The 13100-nt window shown below is 40.2% G+C and overlaps 1 protein-coding gene across 1 annotated transcript in view; it reads left to right on the top strand.

The window, feature by feature from the left end:
• Positions 1–13100, top strand: part of AGBL4 (AGBL carboxypeptidase 4) — a 981249-nt gene that overhangs the window by 888956 nt on the left and 79193 nt on the right. Inside the window, exon 11 of the mRNA XM_075508731.1 lies at positions 4050–4212. Coding sequence (XP_075364846.1) covers positions 4050–4212 — 163 coding nt within the window. The remainder of the gene's footprint in view (positions 1–4049; positions 4213–13100) is intronic.

The raw sequence follows: 13100 nt of genomic DNA, 5'->3' as shown, positions 1-13100 counted from the left end.
AGATGTAGAGAGAGGGTCAGCACACCTTGAGGCTCCCAAGTGTGTGTGAAATCCAGGTGTAGTTTTCTGGTGGGTTTCTTCCCACCAGAAAGTGGGGGAATCCTTCACCCTTCCTGCTCTACTCTTTTAACACTAGATTCTTGTTGCTTGGCACCTCCTAATCCTGTAGATAGCTATTTGTTCACTGAATTTTCTCACACAAGCTGGGAAACAGAATCCTTCTGTGAGCTTTAATGTATCTGTATTTTAATAACTAATTACTGTTGATTTTATACAAATATCCCTATCTAAGAACTTCAAAGTCTTTGGTGTTTCCCCCCACCCTCCAGACTTTGTACTTTTTGCTGTTGCTGTTGTTGACACTCCCATGTGATTCAGCCTTGGAGAAATAAATATTTGTTTAGCTGTTCTCCTGCTGTGCCTGCTCAGTGCATTTGCTTAATGATGACTTCAGTTCAGCTTTGCAAGGGTTTTAGCGCAATAGATTCTCCTACTAAAACAAGACACTCATTTGCAGACAACCTTACCTGTGTTCTTTCCCCCCTCCTGCCCCCCTGCTTTTTCCCCAGATCAGAGTTTGATTAAATAAATGTGCATGCAAAAGGCTCTTTCTTTGCCATGATAATGCATGGCTTTTCATAGCCTTTGTTTCAGCATTATCAGTTGGCAAGATCAGTTCTGGTGAGGAGTCAAAGTTTTGCCTGTTTATTTCTCCACTCCATTTATCTTGACTTGAAACAGTGAGTAGAAGGTTGGACTCAAGCAAGTACCTGCTGCCCTTCCTTGTCATTAGTTGAATTTTCTTGAATCTGTAATTTTCTTCTTTTCATCTAAAACATCAAATCACATTCTGGCTTATAGCATTTGCTCTAGAGCCAAGCCCAAGCCGCTGTTTCAAAACCTGCATGTGTTCTTATTTGAAGGGTTTCTATTATGTTTTCTCTACTTCAACCTTCTTGAGTCAAATCAGAGATTTTACTTTTTACTCAAGACATCAAGTTGGTCTATGCCATCAGATTTTTTCAAGATGAGGACAAAATTAACCTCCAAAATCTACGTTTGCGCAACTAAATTAAGGTTCAGCTTTTTCTTATTCCTGGAAATGCAGAACTACCTGGCAAAGAAATGAACGGGTGATTTTATTAATGCCATTGCCATTTCAAGTAATTTTGCAGAGCTGAAACTGGAACTCTTCTATTAAAAAAAAAACAAACAAACTAAAAAACTCCCCAAAACCCCAAACCCCACAAAATAGCATTATAAAAATTCAAACTTTGGAAAGATCCAAAATTTGTTTTCTTTCTTTGGCCATTTACAAAACCTTCTTTGAATTATTTAAACTACTTATGCTTCGCTTCTGAAATATGGCAAGTATAATTTTGCCAACAACTAGATCCAACTTCTGAGCTATTTTCTGCCAGAGAGCAAAAATCACTTCAGTGAAGTAATACATCAGACTGTCTCTTCATCTATTTCCAGCTGATGAGGTTTCAGCTTACAGCAGAGATTGTTTTTTATTAGGCCCTGCGTACATGACCTGGCACTTGCGCAGCTGAGTTTCATCTGACTACTATCACTCCAGTCCTCGAAGTCATCCCACTGCTTTTTTTTTTGTATGATATTCAGAGCCTCCTCCATAACGATGATTCATTCCACAGTGTGTCATCAGCAAATTTTGTTGGCACGGTCCTCCTTTACCATGCCAAGAACTGTGATGAAAATATTATGTAAGATTTATCTCAAGAATCATCTAGCCTGACTGAAATCATGGGAAACAGAGCTGAAAAGGACCTCAAGTCCGAGCTGTATCCCAAAGACATGAACTATACTCAGCAGATACTTGTCCAATTTGTTCTTAAACATAGTTGATGAGATTCTATAATCTTCATAGATACTCCATATCAGTAACTGGGTCTCCTAATCACTGGAGTACTTCTGACCCTAATGTCTGCCCTGAATCACTTCTCCGACATTTTCCTTGTTTTCACTGTGCCAAATACAGCCATAGAATTAGCTTATTCCCCTTGTGAGTGATGCTTCTACTCACAAACCACAATACCATGTTCTGACACATTTGTTGTCTTCTTCCTTTGAGCTGGCTCCATACACCCATATTCATCAGCTGATGCTTTTGTGCATTAAAAGTTCCACCACAGGCATTCATGTGAACATGAAGCACTATCCATTGAAATCAATGTTTACTTGACTTATGAAGCAATCCCCAGAACACGATCATCTTCCTTTATGTTTCTGAATTTTAACTGAAGACAAAGTTTCCCTCAGTTTAAGGGTCTCAGTAGTCTTTTGAAGGCTTCTTTTGTAGGAAGTCAGAGAACTTTCCCTCTTGTTCATCTCCTTAAGTATTTTATTGCATATATCAAATTAACAATTAATTTCCCCATCAGTCCTCATAAGTGCTTTACCTCCCTGTCCCATGAGTATTCAGAATATCCTCAAGGTTTCTGCTGTGTAATTTGGAGGAAATTATATGATATGTACATAGCAGAATACATTCTGTGTACAATTTACCACAAAGCTAAATATTATGTTACCACAAAGACAACAAGTTGCATTTGGAAACCCCTATATATAATGCTAATAAGAAACCCAATTCCATCTTATTCTAATTAACCTGGAAAGCCTTCCTTTTTATAACACGAGAGAGACTTCAAAACATTCAGAATGTTAAACCCAAAGGTATTTCCATTCTTTACGTCTTCTGGTATGCACTATTCATCAAGAATTGTTGCTCATTTCAGTATTAGTCTGATTTTCTCAGTCTAGAGAAGGTTAACTTTTTGAACCATTGCATCTAATTTTTTAAATAAGAAAAAAAATCTTATTTTCCCTGTTTTTGATAAGAGATAGACTTGATAAATACTAACACTGTGTTAGCAAGAAAAGATACTAGCCTTAAGGTTCAATAGGAGGACAGTGGCTAGCTCAAAGAATTCACCAATGACTGAACAGTAAGCTATGTTAAGGGTCATTTATGTTTCACTGGCAATGTAAAAGTCTTAAAGCAGGAGATATTAAGGTCTTTTATGCAAGAGATCCAAGTTGGATCTAATAAGTGCGGTTTTTTTGCCTTTTTTTTTTTTTTTTTTTTTTGTGGTGGTCACTAGCTTGTGCTGAGCCCAGATTGGCTCTGTCTAATGGTTATGAGGTTTGTGAGTAGAGTCTGATAACCAAAATGAAATCAGAATCCATTTTTCTGTCTAGTTAGTAGGAACAAGCTCTGAGACTTCAATCAACATGAAGATGAGCTCCCCTTTAGTCTCCAGATGTCATGCCTTCAAAGGAGAGCTAAAACTCATTTATGGAAATACTTGGAGTCCTCCTCTCCACCTCTCAAATGAATAGTCATAAAGCCGTAGGGTTCTTAAAGCCAGATCTTCGGTAATAGCACAAAATACTGCCTTTTATACTGTGCTGCTAATGCTGTAAAATAGTGCAGTATATTTTTCCACCCAGAGAGGAACACCCAGTTAACATTTAAGTTAGTGAAGTGGAAATTTGTGTGACCTAATTTAAGAACCAATCAAATGTCTTAGGTGAGAAAGTTTCACTGAAATGTAAATGCCACTGTATTTCTACTTTGCTTAAAAGAGTCCAGGGTAAGGCGTGGGGGAGATGGGGGATGATGGTTATGATACGGGGGAATGCAGTAGAGAGAAGGAACCCAATATCCAAATAATAGTCCAGCTTAACTTTTGAGAATGGAAGGTCTGGAAGGTTCACTTTCAACTTATGCATATGACAGGCTTTCTTTGTATTATCCAAAAGGGAAGGAGAAAAGCTGATGTTACTAGCGAACTGAGATTAATTTTGTGAAAGTCTGCAAGGCATTATTTATAGTCTGTGTGCCAGAACTGTTTCCATTAGTGGTCTCTCCAGGCCATGCTCAAAAAATAGTGCAGTCTCATATAGTGTAAATGAGATTTGGCAATGTGAATTTAACTGTTTTCTATTTTAACAGACTCCTTCCCAACCCTTCCCTTGTTCCAATCATGAACACTTTTCATGTCTTTGTGTTCTTCCTCCTGCAGTCCAGTACATCATTCAACAGAGATGCTGTGAAAGCAGGGACAGGCCGGCGTTTTCTTGGTGGGCTGTTAAATGATACATCCTACTGCTACACTCTGGAAGTCTCATTCTACAGCTACATATTGGGTGGACCTACTTCTGCTGTCCCCTACACAGAAGAAGCATGTATCCTTTTGAAATCCTTCCTCCTCTTGCAGCACACATGAACTGGGCACTTAAGGTAAATACTTCTATTTCAATAAGAGTTTGCTGAGATAGGAACACACAAGTGGAAATGTGAGTCCGCTCCTGATGCTTTAATTTCCCTCATATTGATTCTCCATACTGTGGAAATTCAAGAAGAGAAAGGCATATTAGATCAAATAAGCCATTTCCCTCTTGTAGGAGATTGTCTCACACACTTATTATAGAAACTAGTCCTGGAGAGCCTCTGATCCATTCCCTTCCACAGTCTTCCATTTCTTTCTTCATTTCTCTCCTTATTCTCTCATTATCCCTGTGTTTGTATTATTGTTTTAATAGCAAGTTGAAAGTGCATCTTTGGTACTGAGTTACAATATCTTCTCTGCCTTTGAACTGCAGCCAAAAGGCTCTAAAGGATCCATTAGGTTCTGCAGCTGCCTCAGGGCCAGGTCTTTAATACTAGTTGACAAAGAAACGGAAAGCAAGTTCTGCAAACAAAACTGACAAAGTTGTTCACATTTTTGAGTGCTCAAATAGAAGCAATGTCTCATTCCTCAAAAAACACATATCTATCTGGCTATCTCAATGTATCAACAATTTGTAGAATTGTTCAGACTGGTCTTATGATCTGTTTTTATGTTTTTTCTTTTTCTTTTTGTCACCACGCTCAATCAAATAACCAGTGCCCATACTTCAAGCTTGGGTGTGTTGTTTCATTTTGTCATTCTATCTTGGTAGCTTTTGAAATTTCCACAGGTTTAGAAACACTGCAGAGGGAGAAAGATTAGCTGTGATTGCCTATTTACCTCTCCACTGCATTTTGGAAGCTGGGGAAGGTTTACAGCTTTAGGGTAGCGAGGGAGAAATTTTCATGAGAGACATAATTCTTCACCATCCATGCATATGTGCACCCTGTGTGGGAATAAGAGCAAGAAACAGGGAGCAGGGAAAGTAATTCTTAATCATTTGGGGTTTTCTGGTTTGGCTTCTCCACTGAAAGTAAACTTTGGGGGAAGGAGGGGGATGAATATTTTGAGGTGACTTAGCAGACAAGCATTGGGAATACAAGCTCTTTTTTGCCTAGTAAGGTTAACTATTTCCAAGGAATAGCTTCTTGCACCATACACGTGTGTACTACATCTTGCCACTGAGGAAAAAATTGTCATTACTGTTAGGTTTAGGTATTTATTTTCTTATGTTGGTATTTTGGTGATTTAAGAACATGTGCCTTAGTTTCACCTTTAATTTTCCTCCTCACTTAGTACTCATTGTACTGACAAGTGCTTATTTATCTTCCTTATTTATCAAGAACAGGTTTTTTTGTTTTGTGCTTCACACTACAGAGGTTTCAGGTGTGGGGTCTAACATCTCTATCTATTTGCTTGGCTTGCCTTCTGCAGGCAGAGCTGCATCATTCTCAGTTCATTCACTGTGACCATCAGCAGCTGGCGTGCAGAAAACAGGCCCCAGATCACAGAGATCCTTCTTGGTGGTGATGTATGGAAAGCTCAAGCAGCAGCTTGATTTCTACAGTTACAGTTTCACCTAGCTGAGCGAAAAAGGAGGAGAAGCTGGTTTTGACTGGCCTGGCAGACAGCAAGCAGGGAAGGCTCCTTGCCCATGTAGTACGCTCCACTGGCATTTTGCCTCTTTGCCCATGTAGTACGCTCCACTGGCATTTTGCCCTGGTAGGTTTTATTATTTCCTTTTCAGTGGAGGGATTCTATCAAGAGTGCTGCTTATGACAGCTCTTCCTCATGTGTGCAGTTTCCTAGTTAGAAGAAGAAATGGAGCTGCTTGAAGCCATCTCTAGGCTGGTCTGCTCTAACACAGGAGTGCCTGGATTTATGCACATCCTGTCCTGGCAGGGGAGAAGTTTCATATCACCAAAGTGCCTGTGATCAAAAGTAAAACAATTGCAGAACGTTCCAATTTAGCCTGAACAGCTCTTCCAAGCTATTTGCAAGTCAGTGATTAATTAATGCTCAGATTTTTTAATGGACCTGAACCAAAGACACAGCCAGTCAGTTCATATTGGCCTCCAAGGACAGGCGTGCTTCTATTAACTATCTAGCTACATGCAGGCAGCAAGTCAAGCAAATAAATGAAGAAAATACAGTGAGCCCAAAACCCGTGAACTGATACGGCAAGTATTCAGGAAATCTGCCTTCAAAGATGTATTTCTCAGGACTTTGTTCATCCCACTGTGATGTTATGGCGTTGTGAGGTTTTCCGGTTTGTTTTGTTTTTAATAGAAAGAGGACCAGGGAGGCTAGAGTTGTTCAAAGCTTCTAGCGTTGGATTAAGAAGTGCAGACTGAGACAGCCTCAAATTCAGGGAACCCATGGCCTTGAACAGAGACTACAAAGCAGATCACACCTCACATTCAGAAACTAGCTATACTGGCTCCATGTAGAGACCAAAACAAATTAGGATCTCCAGGTTCTACGAAAATATTAATTTAGCCTAATGTTGTTCCTGTTGACAGGTGAGAAAACTGAACAAACTCTGAATAGTCTTCTGTTTGCACTGGTGGCATGTAATTCTACCTGTCAGCTTCTTTCCTTTACAGCATTCGTGGCAAATAAGATCATAGTACTACCCCCTTTCATGCCATTATATAAGTGTATTAGGTTTGTTGTTTTTTTTTTTTTTAAATCTCTTCATGTTCCTCAAGGTTTACGTGCTAACTCTATGATCTCTACAAACCTCTATGTGAGCCTGTAATAGATATATTTCTACATTGGGTAAGATTATGCATTGTGTCCAGACTTGCGTGACTGAAACATACTTTGTAATTATTGAGATAAATGGATACTTTACATGCATGAAAATCAGAGACAGACTTTCAGTCTGATAATTGTTATTAGATTCTGACATTGTTAGTGTGGACGGTAACTTTTTTCAATAAGAAAAGTAAGAAATTGAAAAAAAGGAAGGGAAGGTATCATTAAAAGTGGAAATCTGTTCCAAATTACTCCAGTTAGTATGACTGAAAGTATTCTACTAAATGAAATGCCTCAAAGATTCAGAATTTAGAGGATTATACCTGGTATGTTCAATAAAAACAAATTTGCCCCTGAGGCTGCATTTTTTAAATGAAATCCAGGAGTGAAGGATCTTCCATCAGTCTGTGCAGGGGGTATATGTTTGGGACATACATGGTGGGATAACAGCGTCCTGCAGAGTATTGAATTTCTGGCCTAACAGAGAGAGTTAACATGGTTGCATGAATGTCTCAGGCCTCAATTAGCATTATATCAGTAACGGTTACTGCTGGAGTGTCTCTTGTATTTTCATCCTGCAAAGCACTGCATCAGGTGTAACTTCCTGAACGTCCTGTTATACATTCCTTCAGAGGTGTGTGCCTGGTAGGTCTGTGTCTAACTGATACGTACCCAGTGTACAAGAAACATTAGGGATATGTTCTATAAGCCTGGCTCTGCAGAATACTCTACGATAACGTGTGCTGTAGATAACAGTGAATGGACTCTGTTTCGAAGACATAATAAGAGGATTGTAGGCTTGTCGGTTAGTTGCCTGGAAGTGGACAGAGAAATGTTTAAAACCCTCCTCACACGCGCACACATTTGGTGGTAACTGATTAAAAAGGCAGCACAGCAACAGTTTGCTCAGCACCAGGTAAAGAAGCTTTAAAATGAGCTGATATGCTTCCATTAAATACCATGTTTTACTAGGCATTTACAGGGCTTATGACACAAGGCATGTAAACTGCTCTGTAACATTCACTACCAGCAGCTCAACTGCTGAGCTGTTTAGGTACACACCGGCCTCATAGCTGGGCAGGGAACAAAGGATAAAAGAGGGGGAGGAAGGATGAATCCCCAGCTGTAGGACTCTGAGTGCTGCTCTGATAGCACACCCAGAATTGCTTTTCACTACAGCTGCTGATCAGCAGCTGTCACAGCCTGACCTGAGTGGCCAGTAAAGGAGTCTCACATCAACAGTTTTAAAATCTATTGGGTTCATTTCTTAGAGTGTGTGAACCAGGTCCCTGCTGCACAGCAGGCAGCCCATAAGAGAGCATAAAAGGTTTTACTCTTCCAAAGACTAACCATGAGGTAGGAAGATAGAAGTGATGGAGACTAGGCAAGAACTGGTACGATTGTAGCCTGGTAGCTGTAGGAAATAATCATCAAGATGGGTGGGCACCACAATTGTCAGTGTGTCCATGGCTTTTTTGTGTATTTTAATCTTAATTCTAAGCTTCCTCCAGGTGGGGAAGGCCCTCATCCAGAGATGGGCCTTTAGTCATCTATGTGTATGGCTTTACTTGTTGAAATCGCTTCTGAGTGGAACAGGAGACTGGAACCCTGGACTGAGGGTCTGGTGGAACAGTTCTCCTTTGTACGGCTTTTCTAAGAGCATCACTTCACCTCTTTGATTAATGTCCTCAATATAAAGAATTAATTTAATGAAACTTCTTTTGTAAACAAACAAACAAACAAAACAAAAAAAAAACATTTTGGAAGACATGGGTGAAGAACACAGAAGAGAGAGACATTACTAATATTATCCCAAGGTAGGTCTTTTCACATTACAAACAGCTGAGAAATTATCTCAATATTTTAAAACAGTATAGCTGAACCAGCTTGCAAAGATATCACTTGGTATTTTCCATTTCACTGAATGTGTTGAATTGGAAGCTTTGCATCCCTTAAACAGGGCCTAGCTGCACTGCTGAACTCTCTCTCCTGTTTATGGACATAAAAAATGTATTTATGTGGCTACAGCCACAGAATGAAAGCTTGGATTGACTAGAGTCTCTTCAGGTGCCTAACAGGAGCTCGTATCTTGGACTCTTGGCACAGTTGGGACCACTGGGTTCACTCTTATTCTTAACTTCAAGCAGAATATCCGCCTGCTGCTTGACTGGGGACTTGAGAAGTTAAATCCCCTGGAGTAAACAGTCATTTGCTTATATCCAGATTCCTTTTAAGGAGTACTTGGATCTCAGTAAATGCCTGTCCTGGGGAAAAGAAATCTGTATGCAAACTACAATTCCAGTAAAAGCTTCTATAACTTTTAGAGCTTCATGGACCTGCCAGTCCTCTAGGGCAAATGTACTTGGTTATTTTGGGCTTTTTTACATTTCTTTTTTTGGCAATTGCCTGTCCTGATCCTCCTAGCTCTGTTGGTGATATCCTTAAGAGGAGATCCTCATGAGCCAGATTATGGCCCTTGCAGGTTCATTCCCACCCAGTAAAGGCAACATTACTAGCAAAAGCCAATGAGGTATGAAAGGCTGTGCTGATAAAGCTGAGGAAGCTCTGCAGAGGTTATCCAGTGTGGCTTATGTTTGAACTTGAGTTAGAGCTTGTTGCCAAGATGATTTCAAAGTAAATCAGGCACATATTCAGGAAAAGACCTCCAGAGGTCTACATCTTCATCCTTCTTCTGCTAAGCTCCTAGTAACAGGCTCCTTTCTGTGTGTTGCAAAAAGTGGCATTAATCCTAATCCTGCAGATTTTCCTAAAAGTGACCTCCTCGCACATCATCTCTCCAGTATTTGGTTATTTCTCAGTACCATGTTTTGGGCTGTCTTTGAGGAAAGAAAACAAAATCCTCTTTCAACTCCCCAGTCTGTGTGAAAGTGTCAAGGTTTACAGCCACAATTTCAAATGCTCTTAATATTACTGGAAGCATAGAGTTAAATTATAGAGTTGTAAAGTTACTTTATAGTGATAATGCTGTCAAGCATCAATATCTCTGCCCCAGGGCACCATGGAAACTCAGTTAATGATATAAGAAGCTGATATTTTTCAGGGTTGCAGCTGTTGGCTCATACCCAGAAGGAATCTGTGTGTTTGTTCATATCGGGTATATACAGAGAGACCTGCTCAAAGAAAATTAAGAAACAGTGAAACTCTGTTTAATGAAGTGCAGTGGAATGAAAGTGCAAAGCAGTATATGGTGTTGCAGTATGCACACCTCACAGAGTTCAATACAGTGGGCAATGCTGTAGAAAAATACTTATTTTACTGTAAAAGAAGGTGTTTGTGGGGGGACAGTGTATATTTGTATGTAGATTTGTTTATCTAGTTGCCTGTAGCACTGACTGCATCAATCTATGCAGACACCGTGTGGGAGTAACAGTAAAGAGATGGAAATTAAGGCAAGTGACTACAGTCAACTTAGGAATATCTATAATTTTTGTAATGGATTTCTTAGCATCTGTATCCCAAAGTGCTTTGATAGCCTCAGATGAAAGATGCTATAAAAGTGCAAAGTGTTATTATAAAGGTGGTTTTTTTTCTTTCAAAGAAAGAATTTTTTTTTTTTTCTGAAATGTAGAATATCAGTCTTGGAAGGCATCTTCAAAGTATTTCCTGGGGATTTAACCATATGATTCCAGTTACCTTTTGGCTAGGAGCCAGGTATCAAATAACATGCATGTGAGTGGGGAAATGGTCTTGCAGTAAACTGCTGCGGTAAGAGTGGTCTTGAGTAACTGGTTCATTTCTCTGTGTGCCCAAGTGCTTTGCATGCTGCCTGTTTGGTAAGCATTCACATGGCTTTCTGTGGGGAAGGAGGGAGAGCTGGTCAGACTCAAGGGCCTGTTTTAAGCAGAAGTGAAAGGGAGTTTGTAAGCTGAGGATGTAGTCTTGAGGGGAATGAAGCATCAGAGGTACTGAGATCCTACCTGTCCTAGCAGATTTTAAGGAACAAGTTAAGCTGAGCACCATGGTTTGCTCCAGAGTTGTGTCATCCTGCATGTTGTAAAGGAGGACCCCATGAGGGTGTAGATTAATTTCCTTCCTCTTGTGTCCACAGGTTTCTTTCCCAGGGATACTAAGGTACAGGGAAGAGAAGAGATAGTTGTTGTGGGACCAGAATGTAAGCAGGGTGCATATCCAGACACACAGAAATGCTCTCAAGTCAGTTTTAGACATAAATGCAGGAGCTTGTCTTCTTTCAAGAGCAGAAAGACTTCAGTAGCTGTGAGCCTGGACTAGGGAATTTGCACAGGTTGACTTGAGAGCTGTAAATATTTACAACCTTATTTGGGAACAGGGACCTTGTGGACACTGGGAGCATAAGCGTCTTACAGAGAGAGACACGTGTGCAAATATCGTCCCTGCTTCCCACCAACTGTCTTCAACTCAGTGCTGGCAGAGAATGTGCTCTTTGGCCTAGGTAGGGCTGTATCCAGTGACATGGGAAGACTGATCCTTATAAGCCAGCCAAGATGAGGAAGCCTAGCTCTAAAAATGATCTTATATCCAATGCAGCCTTTGGGGTTTCTGTTGAGACACTGCATGCTAACTGGTGCCAAACTGTCACTGAGGTTTTACTGACTGAAATCCTCATCAATGCTTTCCGTTCGAGCTATCAATGACTTATGGTTGCTATCAGGCCAGCTAAATCAGCGGCCTGCAAGCACAGAACTCTCTAATTCAAAATGGTTTTGATCATGGTATATAAAACCATAAAATGTGCCGGTTAATAATAAAATTGTTACATTTTTCTATTAGTATTTCTTTTACACACGGGAGAAAATAACTTAGACCAAGCACAAGTGATGCTTTCGCTGAATGGTTGGAAGGTGAAGTTGATTACATGAGTGATTGCAGAGTTGTGGCTAATACAAACAAGGGGGGAAGCTCCCTCCAGGCACTGCTATCCCTCTTGGAACTGGCTTTCAAGGTCTTGAACGCCTCTCTTATGAACTGGCTTTTCTATAAACTTGTATTTTTCCTTTGTCTTATAAGCAACTTAGACAAAACTAAGCATATGGAACTGATAGTGAGGCTCTTGGGTGCTCAGAACACCATACAAATGCTATTAGACCTGTAGTTAAAATAATTCTTTGGTAAATGTTAAATTCCTATTAGTAACACTTGCTAAACTTAAGTGCAAAGGACCAGGCAAGGCTAATCTGAAAGGCAATGGAGAGCAGGGCTTAAAAGATATGAACAATTTGTTGGAAATGTCTGAGGGCAGTGGTTAATATGACTAAAGAGTAATGTCTGTGGGTTGAAGATTTAGGTTGGGAGAGGGCTTTAGCCAGTTCTGTGCTTTGGAGCTTTCCCAAATGTCAATGAGAATGAAGAGAAAAAAGCCGTTCAGAATGACGCATTTTTCAAAAAGCAATAAACAGAAAAATTGCAGTGTCTCTGTGATAGGTCTCTGCGTTTCTGCCAGCCTGTAGTGGTGTTTGTGTGTCTCCATGTTTGTCATCTTTTTCCTCTTCTCTGAGTCTTCTCCCCTGTGCCTGCCTGTCTTTTGTCTGTATCCTCACCATCTTGTTTGCAGTTTTAGGTCATTATCCCTACCCCATGCCTTTCTGTCATCTCACCTCATTTTTTGCAGGTGGTGTTTCATTAATCAGACACACCCAGTCTCTTCTTTTTGTTCACTTTGTGCTGTCTCTCACTTTACTTTCACTTAAACTATTCCTTTTTTCTTTTATATTTTGCCACCTAAAGGCTCAGCAGGGCTTTTTGGTGATTAAAGGGAATTCTAGGGTGGGAGCAGAAGTTATTTTTTACTACTACTTCTTTAGTCCCAAATACCAACATCCTGAAAGGGAATCAGGGACGTTTTTTAGGAAACTCAGCAAAGAAATGAGTGTCTTTCTGTCTGTGTGTCTGTCTTTCTCAGCTACTTGACCAATTGCAACTGAATCCGACAGTGATGAAGGTCTCAGAGTTACTACATTCCTATGAGTTTCATGAAAAATAACTGGCTGAATAAATAGAGACCAAAATTAATCTCTCCAGTAGGGACAGCTGCATCTCTATTGTTAGAAACCTGAGGAGGACAGTAGGCATGAAAGTCACAGGAAACAGATCCCACATCTCTTTGCTTTCCTGGGCCTGTCACTGGTGAGTAGAGACCTCACTTCA

This window comes from Mycteria americana, chromosome 7 (assembly GCF_035582795.1).
Source record: "Mycteria americana isolate JAX WOST 10 ecotype Jacksonville Zoo and Gardens chromosome 7, USCA_MyAme_1.0, whole genome shotgun sequence".
Taxonomy (NCBI): Eukaryota; Metazoa; Chordata; class Aves; order Ciconiiformes; family Ciconiidae; genus Mycteria; species Mycteria americana.
The sequence above is the reverse complement of the archived record's forward strand: the minus strand, read 5'-3'. Positions and strand labels throughout refer to the sequence as shown.